This window comes from Cajanus cajan, chromosome 10, assembly GCF_000230855.2.
Source record: "Cajanus cajan strain Asha chromosome 10, NIPB_CcT2T_4, whole genome shotgun sequence".
Taxonomy (NCBI): Eukaryota; Viridiplantae; Streptophyta; class Magnoliopsida; order Fabales; family Fabaceae; genus Cajanus; species Cajanus cajan.
Window position 1 is genome coordinate 37,869,176 of NC_138526.1, and position 26,020 is coordinate 37,895,195.

A 26,020-nucleotide genomic window follows, 5' to 3' on the forward strand; every position below is an offset into this window, starting at 1 on the left:
ATATACATATTCAATAAAAAGAGACATATTTATAATATTCAAATACATACTTTTTTCAATTTTAAAATTTAAAGCACAGAATTTATACGTTTAAATTATTAAATTTTTTAAATTTAATAAATAAATTATATATATATATATGATTTAGTTATTCAATTTAAAAAATTTAATATTTTAAATGTAAAAACTGTGTGCTTTAAACATTAAAATTGAAAAAAGTATGTATTTAAATGTACCTATTTTTAATGTTTAAAGCACACAATTTTTACATTTAAAATATTAAATTTTTAAATTAAATAACTAAATCATATATATATATATATATATATATATATATATATATATATTAACTAAATCACACACATATATACACACATATTTAACAAAAATAGGCACATTTAATATATTCAACTAATTTTTTTTTCAATTTTCAAAATATAAATTATATAATTATTGTATTTCACATTTTTTATTTTAAAAATTATTTTCAAATTAACAGGTAATTATCTACACATATTTTAAACACATATTAATTTTTTTTCTTAATATTACAATATACACTAAAATTTAAAGAATAAAAATTATAAAAAATGAGAAAGAAACAAAAAGTGAGAACCAAAAAAATTCAATATAGAAGATGGTGAGAACTGAGCAGGAAAAATGAGATAAGTTTCCAATTGGAGAGAGAGACTGTTTCGTGCGAAAGATATATATATTTTTCACCACAAAACATCACCAATGTCCATTATTTGATGTTTTCACAAGCACCGGAACAAGCAATTAGGCCAACACAACAAAATTAGAGTAACAAAAGAACAAGGAAACAAACAAAGTAAGAAACAATAATTCACATTGCTCTCTGATATTCTTGTTGTCTATTAACAATTATTATATATTATCAACTCCACCATTCCTTCCACTGCTCCAATTCCAACTATTTAGTCACTAGTTTCCTTCACGCACCTTACTATATTGACTTGCTCCTTTCACCATGACTGAATCTTCTCACAAGTCTTCAGGTGAGTTTGAGTTCTGGGTTACCTTCAGTTTATTGGGTGCGATTGAAATATCAAAACTTGATTGGTATTTTAGCAGTTTAATTTTCAATCGAATTAACGGGTACGTGTCATATAATGCTGCTGTTTCTTTTTTTGTATCTGATCTTTCACTTGTCTTTTCCTTTTCTTTGGGATGTCCCAGAGGTTGAAAATGATGATGATTTTAGAGTTCACGTGTTCTCTTCATCATCCGAGGTGATATTCTTAACTTCTAAGCCTCTCTTTTTGTACCATCTTAATTTCTTCAAGTAACTCCATTAATCAATACTATTATGGTGTTAAATTGTTTGTAATCTGTGTGTGTCAAAGAAACCAAAACTTAATTGTTTCACAATTGGAGTGGGCAAGCCAGATTAGGGAGAAAGAGTGAAGCAAAGATTTTTCTGCATATGCTTTTCAAATTCGTATAATAATTGAATAACTTATTTGCGGTAGTTTCAATTGGAATGAAATCACTTTTTTGTTTTGTTGCCATCATTAGTTCCATAAAGTTTTGTATTGTCCATTAAGCTTTGCAAATTTCATTGGGGTTGCATTGTTCAGTTGCTTGAAAAGCTTCATGAAAAATGGAGTTCAGTGGAGAAACAACCATACCCAGCTATGTATTCTAGTATTTATGGAGGTATCATACTTGATCCAGCAATGATGGTAATCCCCATTGACGATCACATGGTACACAGAGGGCATGGTGTGTTTGATACAGCTATTGTCTTTGATGGGTAGGTAATGTTAATTTTGGTTTGATATGCATGTAACAAAGCATTGGGGTTTTGCTTTGAATTTTCTGATTCTTGCATTTGAAACACATTCTTTCTCTGATTGTGGTGTTTAAATTGTTTACCCTTTCCAGATATCTCTATGAGTTGGATGTGCACCTTGACAGATTCCTAAGGTCAGCCTCCAAAGCAAAGATATCCTCACCATTTTCTCGGTCAACCCTTCGCAGCATTCTAATTCAACTAACTGCAGTATCAAAATGCAAGAAGGGAACTCTAAGATTCTGGTTGAGTGCAGGTCCTGGGGATTTCTTGCTGTCATCAGCAGGATGTCCAACATCTGCATTCTATGCAGTAGTCATTCACCATGATTTTTCCCAATGCAAAGAGGGAGTTAAAGTGATTACTTCCAAAATACCAATGAAGCCACCTCTATTTGCCACAACAAAAACTGTGAATTATCTTCCAAATGTCCTTTCAATAATGGAAGCTGAAGAGGAAGGAGCATTTTCTTCTGTGTGGATTGATGAGGCAGGTTACATAGCTGAAGGTCCAAATGTGAATGTTGCTTTCATAAATCAGGACAAGGAACTTGTCATGCCTCCTTTTGATAACATCCTATTTGGTTGCACTGCAAAAAGGCTTCTTGAACTTGCACCCAAGTTGGTTGATCAAGGGCTTTTGAAAGGTGTAGCAACTAAAAAACTGACTGTGGAGGAAGGTAAAGCTGCTGCTGAAATGATGTATGTAGGAAGCACCCTTCCTTTGTCGCCTATCATCATGTGGGATGATCAACCCATTGGCAATGGTAACTTAGTAACACAGGTTAACAGTAATTATCTGATTTCAATCTGCTTTTGTATGGTATGAAGGCTGAAGCCTTAACCTTGCTTACTTTCTTCTCAATATTCATGCACGAGCATTTGTATAGGTGGTTTTGAAATAATGCATGTATTATGAGAATGAGTGGAGCAAATTGGTAGATGAATGATCAAATATTAAAGGCTACTTACTTAGAGCCTAAAACTAACAAGATTTTTGTATTTTAATTTTGACTATTCATAGTGATCAAGATTTACTCCTCTTAGTTTCAAACAAATATAACATATTGATCCCTCATCATACATACATACACAAAGAAGTGTATGAAGTGAGAGATGAAAGCATAAGAGAGGTGAATTTTAACCATATAATTAAAATGGTTAAAATTAATTAAAATAATCTTGACTATCTATATACAGTTGTATGGCAGAAATTTACTTTCTTTACTCTAATGTTTTCACCAGATGTGTCCCCTATATATGTTGGCTATATATATACTCACATGCATTCTGGTTGAGTCTCTGTTTCCCACTTTTTTCTCCTTTTATTTATTCAATTATATATGTTTGACAGGGAGAGTTGGAGAATTAACAATGTTACTTTCGGATTTGTTGCTGGATGATATGGTAGCTGGCCCTGGCACACAGAGAATACCTGTTCCTTACGTCTAGTGAACCTACCAAGTCATCAAATTGCAGGCTGGGAACAGCTTTCTTATTTTATGCGTCATGTTCCTAGGAGTTCGGGTTGCAAAAGATTTACTCATGTTTGTCTTTGCATTTGCTTTATGTATTTGAAGTGTGAAAACTGAGCAAGTCCTGAAGTGAAGCAGCAGGTGTTTCCTGCTACACAAAATTTACGTAGCAGATAAATAATCCTTCAACTGTTTCACGTTGTTGTAATGAAATAATAAAGACTCTGCACTGCAGAGTGCCAGAACCATTGGCTTTGATATTCACGCATGTTTCCACGTGCTCCAGTTGTGTGCAATGCATGCATTTATTTTCCATATAGTTATCATATCTCTACAACAGTAATATTGGCCCAATTTTCTATGTAGAGGAGTCCATTGTTTAATCTCATCAACATGGAGAGGAGTTTTTGTTCAAGCCTTGGACATAAGTCCAAGAACCAACAAACCAAAAACGTAGTAGTACACTCTCCAAAACCTACAGCAGTAGCACACAAATTCATTTTAGATGAAAACAGATACACAACATACAAGTGAGGATGTGGGTTTTGGGTTCCTTGCTCTATCTCTTTATCCTTTTGTTCACTTGTCTATTTTTGACATTGGTGGTCGGTAAGATTGTTGCTTTTGGATTTGATTTGGGAAGATCACAATACCAAATTATTGAAATTAAGGTGGTCCTTTACGTCCCATTATTCATCTATCCGTTTCTTCATTGTTCTTCTTGGTGCATCAAGTTGGCTTAGGTTAAGGGCTTGTTTGTGTCAATGTTTACGTATGTTGAATGTCTCGAAGAGATGCAGCATAATGTATCTATTAACTTTATTATAGTCATCGAAAAATTTAAGTGTTTTGTTCAAGTGACTTACTACAGACCTGCCAGAATCACTTGAGCTTCATATATAAAAAAGCTTAATTTGTTTCTTGTGTTGAGTTTTGACAAATTGAGAGTCTTCTCACTTCTTTTAAACTCAGAATCAAGAGTCAGATTTTTCCCTCTCCACATCCGAGACAGGTTACACGCATATCTATTTAATATACATGCAGAATCACACATCAAACTAGTTAAATATATATTTATAATACATGGATAATAGAAGTAAAACCGATCTTTCCTAAAATGAATATTGTTTGGATGGTGAACACGAAGGTGTCTCCAATGTCAACTCTGGCGCGGCAGTGTCCAAGTGATGAGAGGGCAACGGAAGAAACCACTTACAAGCAAGTCACTAAAAATAACGGCAGAGTAACAATGAAAGTATCATAGAAATGTAACCAAACATGTCATATGAGATCCTACTTATGGTAGATATGGTAAGAGGTAAGAGACAAAAAGTAGTTATCTTACATGAATAAGAGTATGGTTGATTTGGTGTTTAAACCGTATAAACGTCCTTTCAATTCAAAGTAACAACTTTGTTGTTTCTCAATTCTTGTATCGGAAAGTGGGAAATTATTGTAACATTTAAAAAAATGCATACTCAAATATGTTGTAAGTTGTTAAGAAGTGTGTTACATAATGCATTGTGTCTCTTGTAGATTGTCAAGTTACTACATGAGGCATTATAAGATTGGATTAACATGATTAGGTCAGTTTAATCATAACTAAGTCGTTCTATGTGTGATTAGGTTAACCTTGGTTTGACTATGTAGGTTTCGCGTGGTTAGATTGGAGTGCTTCACCCGAAAGTCGGTTGGCATGGCGGGTGAGGTTGATCTCAAAGTACTTCTCCAAAATAATAGCCTCCAAGTCAATGTAAAGCTTTAAGCTGATTTTGCCCGAGTTTTGGCTCATAGTAGATTCTCCATAACAAATATATAACATTAAACAAAAAAGTTTGGAATGAATCATGCAAAGTTTTTCTATTATTGTCGAATAACAAATATTCAGGTGGAATACATAAATTAAAATCAAAACTAGCAGAGCAACTCTCATGAATTCTGCTGAAATATTATTTGTAGCTTTGTCATTGTCGTTTGCCTCAAATCAAAAGCTGTCAAAGTTAAGAGGCACATTACAAGAGTAATCCATGCTGAAAACCTTTCTTTGAGTGTAATGAACTCAACGCTAAAGTATCATTATCCAAGTTCTTGTTACTGTCCCAATTAGATTCATATTTAATTAAAGGTTATGAAGTTAAAATACATTACTGTGTAAAGACACATGTGTATGGCTCTAACTGGATAGTTGAGTGAAGCTCTTTTTGTATGCTTGTCCTTTTCTAGATGCTGCAGCTAATAATCACATAAGATTGATCAAACTTTCTGCAAGTTAAATGGCAAATTGCCTTTTTAAGTGGCTCTCTGCCTCTGCTACAAGTCCTCTCTCTACTTGTTTAATAAACGATTTTTACGTAGGAAAGTTTGAAATGTAATAAATAATAATGGGTACAGAAAAACAGACTCAAAAATAATATGGTATAAATTGATCGCTCTTTCACTTATTTGAGAAAAAATAAGTTATCAATGTATTGTACATTGTTAGGCAGCCCAAAAGTACAGTTTTTTTTTTGAAGGGTGTAATGTTCTAGTAATTTATTTGAGAAAAAATAAATCATCAATGTATTGTACATTGTTAGGCAGCCCAAAAGTACAGTTTTTTTTTTCAAGGGTGTGATGTTTTAGTAATTAGAATATTCCTCTTGGAGCCATGTGCCATTGAAAGGCATCTATGGGTTTGTATGTTTGCTGCTATAAATCTTTCAACCTTTAATGAAAAATAAGAAGTGGGGAAGAGTTGAGAACCACAATCAAGGTTGTAGGACCTTCCGATCATAGGTTACGATCATGACAAAACGTTGCATAGGATCCAATAGTTGTCGGTATTTTGTGTGCTGTAGATGCCGTATCAAGCCACTATTTAACCAAACTTTTGCCGGCAGAGGAAGCACTGGATGTCCCATGCATTTAATCTCAAGTCTCAACCTATAAGAAAAGTAACTTGAAGAGTTAGTACAGAGCAACATGGAAACTAGTAGAGTTTGCCTGTTTGGAAATTATTAGAACCAACGACAAGAAGCAATAATTTTCATCAAACAAGAATTTGGATCTTCTCTTGTTCTTAAATGACAAGATATGATTGTTGGAGAAAATAATACTTTTTTGTTATTAGACGAGGATCCCTCGTGTTTAGTTGTAGGAACTAGTAGTTATATTGAAAAATGACAAGCATAAAACTTCAATCAAATTGCAAATGCAAGGGGTTTGGAGTTACTTCCCAATTTTTGATGGTTTGTATATTCTTCTCTCACACCATTTTTAAACCCCTTACTTTTGATTCCTATGGCCAAATATGTGATTGTTTTGTTTTTCTGATATTCAATGCTTGGATGTGTTAGGAATATTTTCTCAATATTTATTTAAGAGAATATTTATATCAGTTATAAATTTGTTGTTATTTGATTTTTTAAACTATTTCACACACATTTCTATAATTATGAGATATTATCAATTTTACGATTAATTTTTTATTTTTATTTTTAATTATTACTTAAAAGACTTCTCAACTTTTAAAATATATGTGTATGTACTTTATAAATTATTATTATTTTTCTCTTATTTTATTAAAGTAGAACTTTATTTGTATGGATAAATATGAAATATAAGCATATTTTAAATTTTGAAATAAGTTAAAATTTAAATACTTATGGAACTTTACTTTTTAAAATTAATCAAAATTTAACCCATTCTAAAATTTAGTTTCTGGAAAGGGCTTTTCTTGTTAAAAAAAGGCTTAAATATGTTTTTAGTCCCTCAAATTTAAGATAAATTTGTTTTTGGTCACTCAAATTTAAAACTGTTGTTTTTAGTCCCTGTAATTCTCAAAAATCTTGTTTTAGTCCCTTAGGTCACCAATAACATATTTGAAAGTGACTAATTAAGACAGTTATGCAATATCAACCGGATTTAATGTGATATTTTCACTAATAGAAACACCAATAGGTAGATTTTATGCAATAATGTTTGATAAATTTCTTAACATAACTTGAATATAAGGACTAAATTAAGATTTTTTAAAATTACAGGGACTAAAAACAACAATTTTAAATTTGAGGGACTAAAAATAGATTTATCCTAAATTTGAGGGACTAAAAACATATTTAAGCCTAAAAAAAATTACTAAAAATGAAAGGGAGGTGGATTTAGCAATTTAGGGGATGTACTTTGCAAATTCCCTTCAAAGCTTGGGCTTGGGATTTTTGGCCCGTGGCAATAGCAGTTGTTGGCTGTAGGCATTGATTAAAGAACAAAATAACAATTTTGTGCTGTTAAAAACGTGTTTCATCATATTTATTAATTTGGAACATAACCTATAGTTAACGAATAAGAAAGAAAGAAAAAACTTTCAATCCTGTCTAATCGTTGAAATGAAGATAGTTTTTATTTATATTTATTATTATTATTATTATTATAATAATAATAAAAGTATATTATTTCCTTTTGACGAAGTTGACCCTACAAAAGTAAAATAATACCTTTAATTATAATTTTGTGTTCAAACTAAAGATCAAGACAGATATACCTTTTAAATAAACTAAAGATTAAAATAATACCTTTTAAATATATGTTCTTTAGTTAAAGAACATATATGTTAAATTATTTGTGTTAATGATTTTTTGATTAAATAAAAATAATTTAAAATTACTTTAATACTACAAGACCTTTGAGATAAGAGAATTCTCATTATCTATCTCCAAATGTTAGAGAGAGTTGTTATCAAGATTTTGCAATCACAAATCACTACTAGAAAAGTGTTATTTTTTTGTAAATTTTCTTGCAAAAAAATATTCGTAGAAAGTTTTTGCAAATTTTCCTGCAAAAAAATATTTGCAGAAATTTTTTGTGAATTTTCCTGCAAAAAAATATTCGCAGAAATTTTTTTGCAAATTTTCCTGCAAAATATAATTTACAGATATTTCTTACAAAATTTGCTACAATTTTAATAATCATGGAAAAAAAAATTTCCATGGTAAAAATTTGCAGAAAATATTGTAAGAATTTTATTTTGTTTCTTGTAGATTTTCTTGCAAAAATAAATTCGTAAGTAATGTTTACTAAATGGTAGAAAAATTTTGCAGGTAACTTTTCCTGCAGAATTTGCAGGAAAAATAAAAAAATATATTTGAATTCATAAGTTTAATATTTTAAAAAATCTTCAAGTCCCACATCGATTGAAAATAACACAATTAAAGAGTATATAAGTTGGAGTAACACTTACCTTCCAAGTTGAATTGTATGGTTAAGTGTGAGGCTTATAATCTACAATCTTAGAATTTAAAAGATTATGTAAGAGGCATGAAAATAAAAGATTATGAATTCTTAAAATATAGAATTTATAGTAATTTTTTAAAAATTTTTCCGTAAAAAATATTCCTGCAGAATTTCTTGCGAAAAAATTCGCATGAAAGTTTCTTGTGAATTTTCCTGCGAATTTTTTTTTGCAGGAAAATTTCCTGCAAATTTTTTTTGCAGGAAACTTTCCTACGAATTTTTTTCGCAAGAAATTTCGCAGGAAAATTTCCTGCAAATTTTAAAATTCGCAAAAATATATTATCCACGAAGGTATTACCTGCAAATAAAATTTTGCAGAAAAATTTGCAGGAACAACATTTCCTGCAAATTTTTATGAAAAATTCGCAGGAAAAGTTGCATGTAATAAGAGAAATTCTAATAGTGAATATCTTAGAAAAACATGTTTAAAACACAAGTTTTTTTTGTTAGTAAAAAAAAATTATATTTACAATAAAGAGTACCAAACGTAAATAAATACTTATGCATCAATCTCAACCTCCACCACTAGATAATTCCAAGTGGTACATAAGCTTTTATATAAAGCCTATAACAAGGCACACATTTAAAAAATTTATCTCAAAATCTTGAAAAAAAAAAATCCTTGCACAAGATGTTTTAAGAGATTTTTAAATGTAAACAATAGCATGTTTAGGTTCATTTTCAAAAGACATTGTATGATAGAGTTGGAAGGCCCAAACGTATAATGCGAAGCCCATTAAAGTTCAAAGACTATATAACTTAAAGATTGGGCTTTTAAAATAGGCTTGGTGTTATTTTGTTAAATAATAGAGGTTTGCTAGAAGAAACGATTCTACACTAGGTTATTGCTAAGAAAGATATTCATTCCATGCTTGAAGAATTTCCATACAGTCACTATAAAAGAAAGACCTAAAGATATTGGGTGCCTACACGTGTAGAGCACAAATTTAGGGAATAACAACAATGCAACAGAATTCAAAATGCAACAAAATAACACCAAGCCTATTTTAAAAGCCCAATCTTTAAGTTATATAGTCTTTGAACTTTAATGGGCTTCGCATTATACGTTTGGGCCTTCGGTGGCCTATTTGGGTCATATTATTTCAGGCCAAGGGGTTCAACCTGACCTAGAGAAGATTCAAGCTATCGTAGCTTGGCCTCCTCAACGTTCACTCACGGCTCTACGCGGGTTCTTAGGCTTAACTGGTTTTTATAGAAAATTTGTCCGCAACTATGCAGCGATTGCCACTCCCCTCACCGATTTGTTGCGTTCACCTATTTTTCAATGGAGTTTACAAGCACAACAAGCTTTCACCGAGCTCAAAAGTAAAATTACATCTGTTCCGGTTCTGGCTCTTCCAGACTTCAGTTCGCCTTTTGTCATCGAGACCGATGCTTCTGGCATTGCAATTGGTGCTGTTTTGTCTCAGCATGGTCATCCTATTGCTTTCTTTAGCAAACGCCTATGTCCTAAGCTCCAAGCTGCCTCTGTCTATGTCCGTGAAATGCTGGCTGTAACAGAAGCCATAAAAAAATGGCGTCAATATTTGATTGGCCACTATTTTCAGATTATTACTGATCAAAAGAGTTTAAAGAGTTTGCTTACCCAAGCAGTCCACACTCCTGAGCAGTAGAAATGGGCCATTAAGTTCTTGGGCTACCACTTTGACATTCTCTACAGGCCTGGCAGTCAGAATCTGGTGGCTGACACTTTATCTCGCCCAGAACCGCAACCTTCGATCTTGTTACATATTTCTTCACCTGTTCCCCTGTTCCTTCAACCTTGGCAGCAATATTTTAAGACAACAGGTCAGGAATTAGTTCATAAATTGCTTCAAAAAGATAATGGGCAGGATTTGTTTACCTTTCGCAATGGGCTATTGTATTTCAAGGAACGACTGTTTGTCCCAGATTTTGCTGATTTTCGCCTTCAATTGCTCAGGGAGTTTCACTGTACCCCCGTTGCTGGTCACTCGGGTTTGAAGCCTACAGTTTGTCGTCTCGCTGCTGTTTTTTATTGGCCAAATCTTTATTCTGATACGCGCAAGTTCATTCGAGAGTGCCCTACATGTCAACATAACAAATATATGCCAACAAAAAAATTTGGGTTATTACAACCCCTCAAAACTGCCAACAGAGTATGGGAAGACATATCCATGGATTTCATTACGCACCTTCCAAAATCGTTGTGTCATTCCACCATATGGGTTGTTTGTGATCGTCTCACAAAGTTTGCCCATTTCATTGCCCTTCCTGCCCACTTCACAGCACCGCAGCTCGCTCGTCGTTTCATGGTTGAAATCTTCAAAATCCATGGCTTTCCGAAATCCATTGTTTCGGACAAGGATCCGTTGTTCGTGAGTTCTTTTTGGCGTGAACTTTTTCGCGCCCAAGGCACCACCTTGGCTTTTAGCTCCGCCTATCACCCTCAGTCGGACGGGCAATCAGAAGTCTTGAACAGATGCTTGGAAGCTTACCTTCGTTGTTTCGTTAGTGATCACCCTCATGCTTGGTACCAATATCTTCACTTGGCGGAATATTGGCATAATACCTCCTTCCACACCAGCATCAGCACATCTCCCTTTCATGCCTTGTATGGACGCGCGCCTCCAAACCCGACGGATGCCTTACGCGATTCGTCTTCCACTTCTGTGCACCTTCTCCTGCAAGAGCATAGAAATATTTTAACAGAAGTCAAAGTGCATCTTTCGAAGGCTCATCAACGTATGAAACATTTTGCTAATCTTCATCGTCGCGAAGTTACCTTTCAACCTAGTGATTGGGTTCTCTTGAAGCTTCAGCCATACCGCCAGACTTCCGTGTTACGATGCTCGTCCCAAAAGCTCGCCAAGAGGTATTACGGACCCTTCCAAATTCGCCTACGCATTGGCTCCGTCGCTTATGAACTTATCTTGCCGGACACCGCCCGTATTCATCCCGTGTTCCATGTCTCGTTGCTGCGTCCTTACAAAGGTGACGACCCTCTCCGCCACTTTCGGGATCTTCCACCGCACAGGACAGACGCCATCGCCACCCTTTCGCCTCTTCCGTCACCACCAACTGAGCCAGCTGAAGAGCTCCCTTCTAATGTCTTCAATCGAGTGCAAACTGGATTTGGAGAAGTAGTTGTCCCCTCGTGTGACCCAACACGTGGTCTTGACATTACTTCCACAGTTAATGCACATGCTCCACTTGTCACCGTTTCATCACCACCGTTCAGCAAAAGCACATTCCCATCTCGTGCGTCCACCTCAGCAGGGATCCGTGGCTGCTCCAGTATGACCAATGACATTGAGGACAATGTCCAATGTGACCAGGCCGGTATTGATAGAGTTGGAAGGCCCAAACGTATAATGCGAAGCCCATTAAAGTTCAAAGACTATATAACTTAAAGATTGGGCTTTTAAAATAGGCTTGGTGTTATTTTGTTGCATTTTGAATTCTGTTGCATTGTTGTTATTCCCTAAATCTGTGCTCTACAGGTGTAGGCACCCAATATCTTTAGGTCTTTCTTTTATAGTGACTGTATGGAAATTCTTCAAGCATGGAATGAATATCTTTCTTAGCAATAACCTAGTGTAGAATCGTTTCTTCTAGCAAACCTCTATTATTGTATGATAGTGTTTCTACATCGAAATCAAATATGCATTAAAACAAAAAACCTCTTTGTTGCGATTAATTATGTTAACTTTAATTACATTATGTTTTAAAAAAATGAAATAGAAACACATAGGTTAACCAAACTTTTCTTCCAATTTACTTAATAATGCGTTTTTTTTCAAAATTATGTTTTTTTTTATGTCATGTGGCTGAGGTGCAAAATAATGGATTAATGGTTAGCATTTGTTTGAAAATTAAAATATGTTTTTAAAATTCAAACAAAATTGTGATAATCTAAATAAGCTTCTATAAGATGAATGAATTGAAAGTTAATAATTACTTAGTATAATGATATTTTCTTCTTAAAAAGATAGTTCTCATTTGCTTGACTATATTAAGATAATTTGTAAGTCTTTTCTATAGGCGAAATTTCTCCGTAATGATGCGATGAAATAAATGCATTTAAAAATAATAATGTCAAAATGTTTACCCCATTTTGGGATGAAGGGAAGAGATAGGTAAAGAGGGGAGTAGAAAATAGTATTTATTATGATGTGATGTAATAAAAAAAAAGTATAGAGATGGGAAGAAAAACGAGATGAAAATAAGTTGCAAGGGAAAAAGGTGCATGTTTATAAATACCCTTTTAAAAAATAACATTCAAAATTCAACTTACACCATAAAGTATTGTTTCCTACTAAGTGTCCAAACTCCAAGAGGAATTAGAATAACCAATGAAATATTTGTTATTGTAAACTCCTTAACATATCATATATATATGGTAGCTTAATTATGTCTAAAACAATCCATATAAAATGATAAATAGTGTTGGAAAAGTGATAATACGTGTATTAACTTGTTGTCCCACTTTGTAAAGGGACTACAATTAGAAAATACAAATCAATGTAATATGTTAAAATTTACATATAACTTATAAAATCCTCTAAATTATACAACACTATTGTCTTCTATCGCTATGAAAAAAAATTAATAATAATAATAGAACATGGAAAAATAATTTCTAATAATAGTATATGTACAATTAATCAAAATATAAATGCATAAATAAAGACAAGACACAAAGTGTAACTTTTATCTCTACTCAAGATGAGTTTATATTTGTGAGGTTTGGCCTTGCCATCTGTAAAACAAAGAACCAAATATCATTCACAAGCATATTCACTGCCAAATAATATATTAAATAAATAACTAGTATTACTTTCTAGAATAAAGTTATGGATTGAGAAAATGATAACTTCCAAAAACCTTGAGAGAAGAAAACTTGCGAGTGGACTCAAATTGCTATTTGCATGATGTTCCTTGTTTTGTTGTTTCTTCCTATTAGCATTTTCGGTTTCTTCAGTTGAATTGGTCTTGCTGAATAGTTGGCTTGCTAGTCCCTGCAGGTCCTTTAATGAATCTTCCTTTGAACTGCACCCACAAGAGAATGAGATACATATATAATTGTTTTAAGTTTGTCTAAAACTTAAGTAGAAAATACACCTGGCCAACCGTTGAAGCAACTTTTTAACAACAACATCACAAGATTTAGGTTTTGTGCCTTCCATGTTTATAAAAGAATTGATAACCGATCGCACAATCGAGCCTTCTGAATCATCAGCAATAGCCTACAAAACAAAAACAAAATATGACCAAAACCATAATAGAAAAAAAAATCTATTCATGTGATAAGTTGTCGAAGCATGCAAAACTTCCATCTTATCATGCACATATTTCTCTAGTGTAATATCATTTCATCATGTTTTTATAATGTAAAAAGTCTTGGTATGAAAAATCATCATGTAGGTGGTTAATAGTAAAAATCAATTATCGATAAATAGTTAGTAAAACTAATGCATCATACTCAACTAAAAATAATAAATATCTTAAACAATTTTAATAATGGAATTTTGAGAAGCAATCAATATAGTCTAGAGAAGCTTTATAGGGAACTACAAACTTACACTACAAAAAATGTTTCATATAGTGACATACAAAAAGTGTCACTATAGGTATAATATATATAAGTATATACTTATTTGACATATAGTTACATATAATTTTAGTGTTGATTTTAAATGAGATTTAACAACATATTTTTGTGTGCCACTATAGTCTATACCTACACTTTTTAACAATATACCAACATATAGTATATTTATTGTGTGAGTAAAAGTAGTTTTTAGTGACACGTATTGTGTCATTATAGAGTGTGTGTCACTATATAATAATTTTCTTGTAGTGTTATTTAGAATAAAAGAAATTCATAATACAATGTTTACTCTAACACATTGCTTAGAAATAGTAAAGATAACATATATGAACAAATTTACCTCTTTTAATGAAGGAATAAGTAAAACAGATAATGGCGCAGATGATGACATTATCTTAGAATTTTCTGCGTCACCAATAGCATGATGTGATCTTAACAAGCCCTTGTTTGCACCATATTCACCATGTGGTCTGGAAAAAAAAAAAAAAAAAAAAAGCCCCCAAGAGTGTATATACACGTCTTTATTTCAGTAACAACAAAAAAATCAATTCAATTGTTATGGACGTACCTTGAAGAATCAGAGCTGCTAGACTTTTGATCTCTTTTGCTCCCATGTCTATCGTTGTTGATTTTTCCTCGTGGAAATTTCTCTTGAGCATTTTTTTTCCTCAAGATAGCAGCCTTTGCCTATGAAAAAGAATAGGTAGGAAAATGATGTATATTAGCAATATCAATTTGAACAAGTAATCACAAGCATATCAAGTCTCATTATAAATTTAAATGAACATAAAAAAAGGGGGAGTTTTTGACACAAATGCTTGGCAAATGGTTTTAGAATTAATATACCCTACATAACAAATCGAGTGGGTAACTCAGGCAAAACTATAGCAAGGGAAAATAATAAAATATTATTCCACAAATAAATCAACAACATCATGGAAGTAAGCATATACACAAGAAATAGAGGAGGCTTATTTTGTGCTAAATTAATCGACACAGCAAGTGAAGTTTACAACTTATATAACAAAGAAATAGAACCTCAGCAAGATTTGCTGCACTATCTTCTGTTAAGGCATTTGATTTTTTGTCATGAATTCCCAATCGAGACCTTGGTGTCTGTGGAGAATCAGAGTCATTCTGCTGGCTACGTAAAACAACAGTTCCACTTGTAGAAGCATCTTCAAAAGAAGCATGGCTGCTGCTAGACTACATTTAATTAAAATCTTGAGTTGATGACTATCCAAAACAACTATAAGAACTCTTGAATTTCTTGTTAAAGTAACACAAGATTGAACAATACCTGAGAGTTCTGGTCACGAAACACAGATGACCTTGATCCTTTTGGAGATCGAACAACAACAGTTCCTATTTCATTCCCAAATAAGTCACCCTACAAAATAAAGATTTTAGAAGGTCAAAGAAGTTTAGGTTGTTCAAAATGAAACTTCAATAAGTTCATAGGAATTCCATCTTTACTTTGTGAATGACACAATTCTTTCAAATAATATTGATATGTTAATTCTATAAAAAAAATGTACCAATACAAAAAATTATTTTTTATTTGTGTTTGCTAATCTGGTAGCTAGCAATATTAGTTGTACAATTTTTTTTATCACTTTAAGCTCAAAGTGTCTAAAAGCTTGGCAGGTAATCATTTAGAGTTAACTAGTTAAGTAGTGATCATATATCCAACGTTTTATAAATACCAAAAACACCCAAAGGTTCCTTCCTCCAAGGAGATGTGGTTACTAAATATATCATTCAATTGATTAAGTTAACTTGCTTTGAAAAAGAGAGGCACGCATAATAAAAATCGATTACATCTTCAAGGTGATTATCCAAATACTCATCATGGTGGGGGGCTTTAAGATCTCCTCTAGAAGAACTTTCAAGTGACTCATTTGATGCAATTCTATTGGTGGATCCCCCTTGATAAACATTTTCTGGAGCTTTTCTTTGGGTAAGCTGGTTATGTGAAACTTCAGTTTTCTTATCTCTAAATTGAGGTGGTCGAGAAACATTACGAGAGGTTCCAGTACCCTGTGATCCACCAATGTTGAAGTCCCATCCAACACTTTTTAGGGTTTGATTCTGATCCCTGCAAATTAGAAACTATTCATAAAACATTCAGTAAGTAAAATAAAAACTAGTATCCAATAGTCATAACCTACCTGGGTCGATTATTTTCTTCACCTCTTAAATCTCTAGCCACCTTTACTGTATCTGTTGCCTCACCCCTCCCTCTTGAGCTATTTCTAGGTGTCTCTTCTTGCTCTTCCTTTATTTGGTACTTTGGACGTTCCCTATAATATGAAACCACAAGTAGGGGAATAATACTTGAAATTTTCAATTTTCTAATGAATAGCATGCTAAAGTTACACAAAAAAAAGGGTTTCATAAGTTAATTAAGCATCTCATCGTTTATTTATTTTTTTCCTAAGGTATATTAACTTCACAAAAGTAAAATGGAAGAATAATAGAAAAAATAATAACGTAAAGCAAAATTGAGGTAGAATTACATGTATAAAACATAGCAAAACTTGTATCAATAATTCACACCTTATTCTTTCTGAAAGCTTTGGATTCTTCTTAGCATTTCGAATAAAACGATCTTTGAGAAGTTCCTTAGCACTTGGCCTCTGGAATTGAATCCATTAAAAGGGGGAATTAAGAGCTTGACAGGCAGAATCAACTTCACCAATTCCACTCCAAACTAGCCTACTACTCAGGGAAAACTAAAAATACATCATATCATGTTGGCATCTACAAATTTCATTAGGAAAAATATATACAAATACTTTTATTATCCTTATTATTACTAAATTACAATGCAAGTTAAGATATCCTACATCAAATATTTTAATTAATATTTCTTATTATTAACCCCCCCCCCCCCCCCAAATGTTCTAAAAAAGCATATTTAGTATTAAAAAAAGGAATATCTTGTGGATGTTCTCGTACAATCCGTAAAATGAACATTTCATTTGATTTGAACCATAAAGCATAATCTTTTCATTTGTATAAAAAAACTATAAACATGCCCAAGAGAATTGACGAATATGAAATAACAATAATAATAATAATAATAATAATAAGTGTATGAAAAGCATAGGCACTTGCCTCAGCAGGAACCTTCTTTAAGCATAGTGAAACAAAGTCTTTCAATGAACGAGAAAAATGATCATCAAGCTGAATACAATGAGATTAAATGTCAAATGTGTTATAATGGAAAAATAACATCCTTATTTGAAAAACTTAATTTGCTTCTAATTGTTCAAAACTTTAAAGATTAAATTGTTTGACATTAAAGAGCATAACCTGTGGAGGATTCTCACGAGGTATGATGAAAAGCACTCTCATCGGGTGAAGATCAGCAAGTGGAGGCTCCCCTTTTGCCATCTCAATTGCAGTGATCCCTAGAGACCAAATATCTGCCTAAATAAGCAGAATAATCCAAAAAAAATTAACACAATTTGAATAAAAATAAGAAAAAACATAACAAAAGAGAAACATAACAAAAGACATGTAAAATATATTACAACCTTTTCATTATATCCATCTGTATTTTGAATAACTTCAGGTGCCATCCAGAATGGTGTTCCTACAAATGTCTGTTATGATGATGATAAAAATAAATGTTAGCATATTTAGTCAAAAATGAAGAATACTAATTTAGATTACCATGTGACTTTTCAATTGTACTAAGAATTATATGTAATAAGGGTTCTGATAGAAAAATACAACCTATATAAGGAAAACAACAACTTAAAAATTAGTTTGCTTGACTCAAATTACATCAAGAAACATGATATTCTGCACTTTACACGCCTTTTTTTAATCACTTTGGGAGATTATAAATTCAATTTGATTATGTAATTGAAAAAAAAAAAAAGAGAGAGAACAATTTTATACTCTTCAAAGAATGTTATTTTTACTCACTTTGGGAGATTATAAATTCAATTTGATTATCTAATTGGAAAAAAAGAGAGAACAATTTTATACTCTTGAAAGAATGTTAAAAAGTTAAGACTGAGATGATAAATCATAAAATAATAGATGAGTTTTAATCTAAATATAATGAAAACATATATTATATCAATAACCATCCATGTGTAATTAATTTTAATGATATATGCTTACCTTTCTCCTTGATATAGTCCTCGTTAATTGAGCAGAAACACCAAAATCTGCAACCTAGTAACATTTCATGTATATGTAAATTTACATCTTAAATTATCATGTGTATCATCTTTCAATGATGTCATATAAAATAAACAAAGATATAACATTTTTCATAATATAACGTACCTTTACATCACCGATCTCAGTTAATAAAATGTTTGCAGCTGTATAATTAAAATGCAAATATTGTCAATTATAAAGCTAATGTAAATTAATGCAAAAAAGAAAAATCTCATAACTATAAAAATATAGATGGACAAGGGAAAATAAGTTTTGAAGTACAACAAATTTAATGGCTATAGATTTGTAGCTAATACCTTTAAGGTCTCTATGAATTTTTCCTTCACTATGCAGATAATCAATAGCATGCAACAAGTCACGTAGAATGCAGGCAATTGACATTTCATCAAGGGGAGGACCTGATTGAAGCTATAACAGCAAAACTAAAATTAACTCCATAAATGAGTTTTTTTTTAATGATAGAAAATTTAATAACAGGGTAAGTACAAAGAAAGATAAGAAATCTTCCTAGAGCAACCAATGAAAATAAATAACAAAAGAGATCGAAGGTTAAAAACCAAAAAAAAAAAAAAAAGTTATAAGCATCCAAAGTCATACAAACTAAATCAACCAACATCAATCTACAAATTATGTTGTCATAGATGATAACAAAATTATATTACAAACATACAAGAATTATAACTACAACGTCAAGCTTCACTAACATATGTAATATATAATTCAATTTTATATCATTTCTTTGGTTCATTGGAATTTAAATAGCCAATCCCCTATTGTAAACTCCTAAGAGATCAATATGAACCTTGGACGAAAGATGGATACTAAGTAGTGAGTGCTAAACCATTAGCATTTCCCCCTAGGATACTTTTTTATATGTTGAATATTTATGCATGCTTGTAACTGTTTTCCCATGTTAGTCAGAAATTACACACAAAGAATTCAAGTAACCATATTTTCTTTTGATTGTTCTCTAGAAATCATTTTTTCTCTTAAAAGAATGATCTCTTTGTAACCTTTTTTGTCTTAGTGATTTTTTTATTTTATAAAAAATAAGTAAAAAATTGTTCAAGAATAAGCATGGTAATTTACTAAAGGATAATTTTTAACAAAACGTGAATTTTAATCTTCATGCACTAAACATAGAAGTGCAAGTAAACAAAAGTAACCTACTAGATCAGCAACTGAGCCACCAGCCATGTATTCCATGATTATCCAAAGTTTAGTTTGATTGATATAAGAACCATAATACTCAGTAATGTATGGACATCGACATTGGGATAGAACAGAAATTTCCTGAAAACATTAAACAAATCAAAAGTTAAACATTTGGGTATATTAAATGTCAAGTACAAGTAATCCACAACATTATACCTTCTGGATATCATCAATTTCATCCTCTCTGTGAAGTAACAAAAAGAAATGAAAGAGAAATTAGGAAGCAGCTAGGTAGAAATGCATATAGATTCAAAGTGAAATATAACAAAAGTACAATGTTAATAAGAATTGTGACTTTTTTTGTGGTGAAAATCTTTATCTAAAATAATCAACATAAATGAGGCCCATTTAAAAATATTTTCCCTTTTTTATCGTTGAGTTAATGCTCAACTCTCTAATAATAATTCATAATGAAATTGTCTTGTACTCCATCCTACTATTTAAGCAAACCACTTATTTATTCTCCAACAACTTTAAACCCTCAAAGTAATTTTGTAACTCTAACCAACTACTTTGCCCCACATCTTTCATTCTTATGTCCTAAGCATTACCTATCAATGCCAACCTTTTGAAGTTTCACCTTACCCTCTTAAAGAAAAAATTGTGGATTCCCCCAACATGAGGACTCTTGTGGAAGATCATAATTTTTTTTTTCATTCGAGCACATGTGCATGGTACCAAATGGTTGGCCACGATGAAACATGTTATTGTTAAGAAAATTATCTACAAACTAGTATGGTTCCCATAGAACCCAATTGAGTCATAATTCCTCCCAGGTTTTGTCCATAGCTTTTCACTAGCAATCAAAATTGGAATTCGCTAATTTGGCAAGGAAACCTATGGCATTTAACCTCTTCCATATCTCTGGCCAAATTTATAGCCTTTGTAACAACCTTGGGTCATGCATTCATATACCACTCTTCACTTAGGTCCTCAATCCTCCCAAGATATACACCAACAATTACCCTTAAGAATTTTTATTCTTGGCAACCAAGATTTAATCTTAGTGATACTCCTTAACTGAGCTCATTTTCCTTTGGGTAGTATTCCTTTCATGCATATTGCCCATGTTTCTATTTGCGAATCTTTGCATTAATGTTGTTGTCAACCCTTCCCAAGTTTAGTATGATGTTTTCTTCCTCAATAAATTGAACCAATGAACTATCAAGCCTTCCATGCATGCAATTGCAAGTATGGGTGGGTATATAAATCGGTCAGACCATTTAAAATTTGACTTGTGAAGATCACATTTAAATAGGTTGGATAAGTCCATATGTGAAAAAAATAAACAATTAAAAATTTTAGACCCGTATCTAACCCTCTAAGCCTGTAGATAAATGGATTAGTCCACCAATCTAATGAAAATATGAAAATTTAAAAAGTATTTTTTTTCAAATTGAAGGAGTTATTTTCCTTTCCTTTCTTAAACTATGGAAACATAAAAAGAAAAGAAATATATATATACACACACATTTGTGATAAAATCAAACATTTTAAGTAAATGATCATAGTCTTATCATATCAATGTTTACACATTCTAAAAAAAATCAAAGTTTTAATGTCTTGAAAATTTAAAAGTCTAAATATACAAATTAAATATCAAAGCCTATGTGTCTTAAAAAAAAATAATGGTGTCAATAAATAAATAAAACATATTATTGTTAAATAGGCTAACCAGGCTTCACGAATTAAACTTGCAAAGTCTGTAGACTTCTCAAGTCAAGCCTAAAATTTGATATAGTTGGACAAATTCTAAAAATAATGGGCATGTATCCATGCGAGCTGTCAGATTAATGAGCTAGTCTGCGAATCTTGACCCATATATGCATCCTTAACTGTAAGTCTGTTGCACCTCAAAAACCTTCTTCATCCAAACAATCCATTCATAAAGTCATATAATTATTGACCAAGATCTATATTCTTCTAGAAAACACTTAGAATCATTTTCAGATTTTGCCTTCTCATTCTATAACTTCAACTTTTACAAAATGTGTTATTCATTGTCATCTTCCACCTCAAGGCCAAAGCCCTTTCTCTATTCATATAATTACCAAGTAATAGCTTAATTCCATCAAACCATCCAAGTTCTTCAAAAATACCACATAATGTTCCAAAGCCTCCAACGCTTCTATCATCACATTCACTACATCCCTATTAGCAAATATGGGGTTGGAGCAAATTGTTGTATAACAAAAAAATAATTTTAAATTTTTACTTTAGAGATAAACAACTGAGAAAACTTAAAAAAAATACAATCGAATGAATTATCTGCATCACTATCAAAACTACAAAGGACTTAAAGGAAATGATAGTCCATCTAGGGGCTTTTCTATCTCCAGTTGAGCTAATGCTTAATTTTCTGAATGCTTACTATTCAGAATGAAATCTCATACCAATTGTCTCGTATGATTTATGCAAATTGCTTGAACAATTATGTAAGTAATTACTCCTAACCACTTGCTTATCTCCACACCTTTCATTTTTGTCCTTGGTCTTTCATGTTCAATTAGTAATATCAAAGTATGACGGGAGAGAAAACTCATCAACCAAATACTCATATTAGTACTATTTCTACCTCAATCTTCAATGAAGTTAAGTGAACTAAGATGATCAATCAGTTTGCAAAATCCATCTTCCTCTATGACAAAAAGACTATCAAGGATTGAAATAAGGAGAAACTAATATTTTTTCAGTTTTAAAAGTCCCAAAATTATAATATATCGACATATTTTAAGGTTATCATTACTATACAATTTGTTAGCACCCTTAATATGGCCAATATTGTAGTTTCAAGAATTATAGTATTGTCGAAAATAATAGACAAGGGATAATAGACTTACGATTCTTCCAAATCAATTACTTTGATGGCGACTAATTTGTTGAGCTCTCTATCAAACCTGGAAATAAAATAGTAAAACAAAGAGACAAACAACTCATTTTCTGCGTTTAACTTGTGGCCTATAAATAAAAAGGAACAATAACTAGTTCTTTAGCCATATTATTTTTATTTTATGCTACAATGAAGATTGACTACAAAACATAAATAATCTTGTTGAAGTTTCTCATATGTATTTCTTACTATTTATCTTCTTGACTGTATAAACAATATCTATAAACTTGCTAAAGTAGACATTTTCTTGAATCCTTACCAGTAAAATTTTTTTCCCAAGTATTATACAAAATAGAGCTCAAATAAGTAATATGCTTGGTTTTATTTTGCAAAGCATAAAAATTCCAATGATCGTGACTTATGCGTCTTAGTTTCAATAACTTTGTAATGTCCATACAAAATGAGTTAGATAAACACAACTATTAACTATCACCCATAAAAAGAATAAAAACACTCAACACATTTATGCTTGGCTACCAATATTTGCCAACTAGGTAGTTCTCTAGAAACTAGACATGTCATGTTTGGAATCCAACATGAATTTTCTAATTGTATATTTCATACAATATGCCATGATCTAGATTGTACATATCACTTTAAGTGTAAAACAAATGCAAAAAGAAAATAAAAGGCCAACATAAGAATTGTTATTGTAATGGAAAATTTAAGTAGTGAAAATGATCTAAAAAGGACATATATCCTTCTCTTTATAGTAAAAGTCTATGATGTACTTTGTTGCAAATTTTTACATAGAAATTTACAAGCGTAGATAAAAGAAGAGGATATATTGGGTAATAGATAACAAACATTAAATATTTGTAGCATACATGGATAGATCACGTGTTTATGTTCTATGGGTTTACGCCACATGTCAACTTTAAACCTTGTATTTTTACCTTGATTTTAGACATTCATACTCAACATATCCGGGATCCAATGCCTTAATAAATTTTTTTTGCACATGTTATATTTATAGCAAAAGATCCAAGAAAGGAAATAAATATTAAACTAGAGTTATGGAGAAAAGCTTAGAAATAACATAAATGCTCATTTAAGTAGAAATAATAACAAAGTATATAAAATGAAAATTTGACAAGATGTGCTTTAGCATCAACTTGAAGGTAAAAATTAGGAATCATATCATGCTACAAGTAATATTGTTTAGGTGTCCTACATGTATCATAAAAGACAATAGAGAGGTTGAAACACATTAAAGCTGGTTTCATGTTTTACCCATGATAGACAAGTGTCATTTAAACTAAAGGAAATTTTTTACTAAATAATCATAAGACAAGTAACATTTTATGATATTGTATGTTCAATGATAAAAAGGCCAGCAAGAGCACAAGAGATAGCAGATGAAAATGTTGTGTTGAATGAGAAATCATATAAACAGAAAAAAGTAAAATAAAAATCAAGAATTCATGTATTAGGAAGAAATTTGAAATGACATCTATTGAGGAAAAGTTGGTAAAAATTCCTATAACATAGTTTGGACCTATTACCAGAAGATTAATACAAGTTTCAATTAGAAGAGTTAATCATATGGAGGATAGCCTAATTATTAAGGTAGAGATAGAACTAGAAAAGCTCTAAGTAAATCCGTTAAAAAGTATCTAGAACTAATTTGGATGAGTTAACAATTGGTTTGAGACAAAACACAATGGCATAGTTTGATTCATGTAGCCAACCTCAATAAAATAAATAAATAAATTGTCATTGAGGTTGTTGTTATTATTGTGTTTATAGTAATATTTAAAATCACTCATTAGTTATAAAAATAAAATGCACATGACCTATTTCTTTTAATAAATAAATGCAATTAAACTCTTGCTCCTAAAAGTGTGGCTTAATTTTACTTTCACTTTGTCTACTATAGCTAATCTTCATGCTTATTTTCCAAATTTTGGAGAAAGGTACCATTATACACATTTTCTTTTACAATATTAACTATTATCCAAAAATTTCATTCGGTCCATTTTATAATGATGTTTATCTAATGTTTGCATCCATTAATGCTCTTTATTCATACTAGCATCAAATCGCATATATATATATATATATATATATATATATATATATATATATATATATATATATATATATATATATATATATATATTCCATACATTTTAGTATTGAATGAGCATATAAAGAACAATTTTACAAATTTTGTTAATAAGAGAAATTTCAATATTATTTCACCTATATAGAAACAAGAAGAAAGAAATTCCTACATTAGAACTATTGATTAACCCAATTAACAAGAAATTTGCATATACAATACAAGTACTCATACAATTAAAAATGAATATGAGATAACTTTGACTTTGTAGAACCCAACAAACCAATCCTAAAATTAACACCTACGCTTTATAGACGTCTCCAAATGATCCTTGCCCAATAAGCTCCAACGAACTAAATCTTGTTCCTGATGCCTCAACAAGATTTGCCACATCAGTCATTCTCAAGAACAATTCCTCAAAGCCTCACACATTCACCTGAAACACCAAAGTACACAACTCAGAGACACACATGCTGAAAATCACACATCTTCAATCCCTCCACATTCTCCAAATTCCACCAATTAAAATGAAATCAAAAACCAAACATACACATTATTAGAAAATAACATATTAGAAAATAACATCATTGAGCACCAAATCAAATTAATCAAATAAAAATCCAAACTTGTAGATAATTACACAACCCCCAATTCAACCGTGACTCAATTTTTGGGGAGAAATTAATGAAAGAATCAAAACAATTAAGAATAAAGGCACAATATAGTGGAAACTGATGGAATGAAATCAAAACATGTGAGCCTGGTGAAGTAGTGCAATAATTATTAGGTGGAATTTAGGATGCAAGTTTTTCTTAATTTAAAACAAAAATGGCATTGGAATTTGGTTCACGGTGAAGAAAAAGAAAGGAAAGAGAAAAAGAAACACCCAAATCAACATTTGACGGAATGTGACATTATAATAAGATGGAAACTCACTTGTGAATACGATTTGGGTTAGTGGCAGTTTAAGGGACAGATCTGTGTTGCTTAATGTCATTATCTCTCTTCTTATGTTTTGGATTTGGCGTGATTTGTGTATAAATGCCGATGATTAGGAAGAAGGGAGGGCTATACAAGTTTCACACCTTTTTTGTTTATATAAAAAAAAATTAGTACTTTTTGTATGAAATTATACAAAAAAGATGACATTGTAAGATTAGTTTTTGAGATTAATTTAGTCACCAACATTTTGTATGAGAAAATTTAGATATTTATTTAGTAATTATATTCTTTATTTTCAATTTTTTAAAGATTTATTAGGAGACGTCAAGTTTGTAGTAATAAAATATAAATTTGTTGTATTTAAATTGATTTTGTATCTTAAGTCACAAATTTAGAATACTAGGTCATTGTATTAAAAAAAAAATATACTAAATCATTGGCTCTACAAGTGCATAGTAAATTTTGTAGAACATTTTTATTATTATTTAAAATTCATTAGAAACTACAAATTTATATGAAATATTCATTAATTATAAAATGACACTTGTGAAAAT

General features: G+C 31.3%; 2 protein-coding genes across 4 annotated transcripts; one reads left to right on the top strand and one right to left on the bottom strand.

Moving 5' to 3' along the window:
• The first annotated feature begins 752 nt into the window (after window positions 1-752).
• Window positions 753-3,609, top strand: LOC109815557 (D-amino-acid transaminase, chloroplastic). Of its 2 annotated transcripts, none has more exons than XM_020380310.3 (5): window positions 753-1,019; window positions 1,201-1,253; window positions 1,602-1,777; window positions 1,909-2,599; window positions 3,170-3,609. In XM_020380310.3, the coding sequence occupies exons 1-5, from the start codon at window positions 992-994 to the stop codon at window positions 3,185-3,187; spliced, it is 966 nt and encodes a 321-aa protein (XP_020235899.1). In that variant the 5' UTR covers window positions 753-991; the 3' UTR covers window positions 3,188-3,609. The 2 variants fall into 2 exon arrangements, with proteins under 2 accessions (XP_020235899.1, XP_020235898.1); XM_020380309.3 differs by having other exon boundaries at window positions 758-1,019; window positions 1,909-2,582.
• Window positions 3,610-13,058: 9,449 nt separating this feature from the next.
• LOC109815580 (uncharacterized) lies at window positions 13,059-25,976 on the bottom strand. 2 transcript variants are annotated; one of them, XM_083065878.1, is made up of 21 exons: window positions 25,461-25,976; window positions 24,830-24,960; window positions 22,410-22,466; window positions 19,726-19,753; window positions 19,525-19,647; window positions 18,651-18,762; window positions 18,460-18,497; window positions 18,292-18,345; window positions 17,694-17,762; window positions 17,470-17,586; window positions 17,272-17,340; window positions 16,711-16,790; window positions 16,323-16,454; window positions 15,973-16,249; window positions 15,452-15,541; window positions 15,190-15,357; window positions 14,720-14,838; window positions 14,492-14,621; window positions 13,662-13,786; window positions 13,425-13,589; window positions 13,059-13,299 (listed from the first exon to the last, which is right to left on the bottom strand). In XM_083065878.1, the coding sequence occupies exons 2-21, from the start codon at window positions 24,922-24,924 to the stop codon at window positions 13,272-13,274; spliced, it is 2,076 nt and encodes a 691-aa protein (XP_082922004.1). In that variant the 5' UTR covers window positions 24,925-24,960; window positions 25,461-25,976; the 3' UTR covers window positions 13,059-13,271. The 2 variants fall into 2 exon arrangements, with proteins under 2 accessions (XP_082922004.1, XP_082922005.1); XM_083065879.1 differs by lacking the exon at window positions 25,461-25,976 and having other exon boundaries at window positions 24,830-25,412.
• Window positions 25,977-26,020: the final 44 nt, after the last annotated feature.

Bases quoted from the DNA above. Each gene is read 5' to 3' on its own strand.
- LOC109815557 (XM_020380309.3), top strand. From the start codon at position 992: ATGACTGAATCTTCTCACAAGTCTTCAG. The intron at 1,254-1,601 runs GTGATATTCTTA...TGCATTGTTCAG, and splicing joins TGTTCTCTTCATCATCCGAG to TTGCTTGAAAAGCTTCATGA. The intron at 2,583-3,169 runs GTAACTTAGTAA...TATGTTTGACAG, and splicing joins TGATCAACCCATTGGCAATG to GGAGAGTTGGAGAATTAACA.
- LOC109815580 (XM_083065878.1), bottom strand. From the start codon at position 24,924: ATGACTGATGTGGCAAATCTTGTTGAGGCATCAGGAACAAGATTTAGT. The intron at 18,763-19,524 runs GTAGGTTACTTT...TTGCTGTTATAG, and splicing joins GTGGCTCAGTTGCTGATCTA to CTTCAATCAGGTCCTCCCCT. The intron at 14,839-15,189 runs GTTCTATTTCTT...TCTTTTTCATAG, and splicing joins GTGCAGCAAATCTTGCTGAG to GCAAAGGCTGCTATCTTGAG.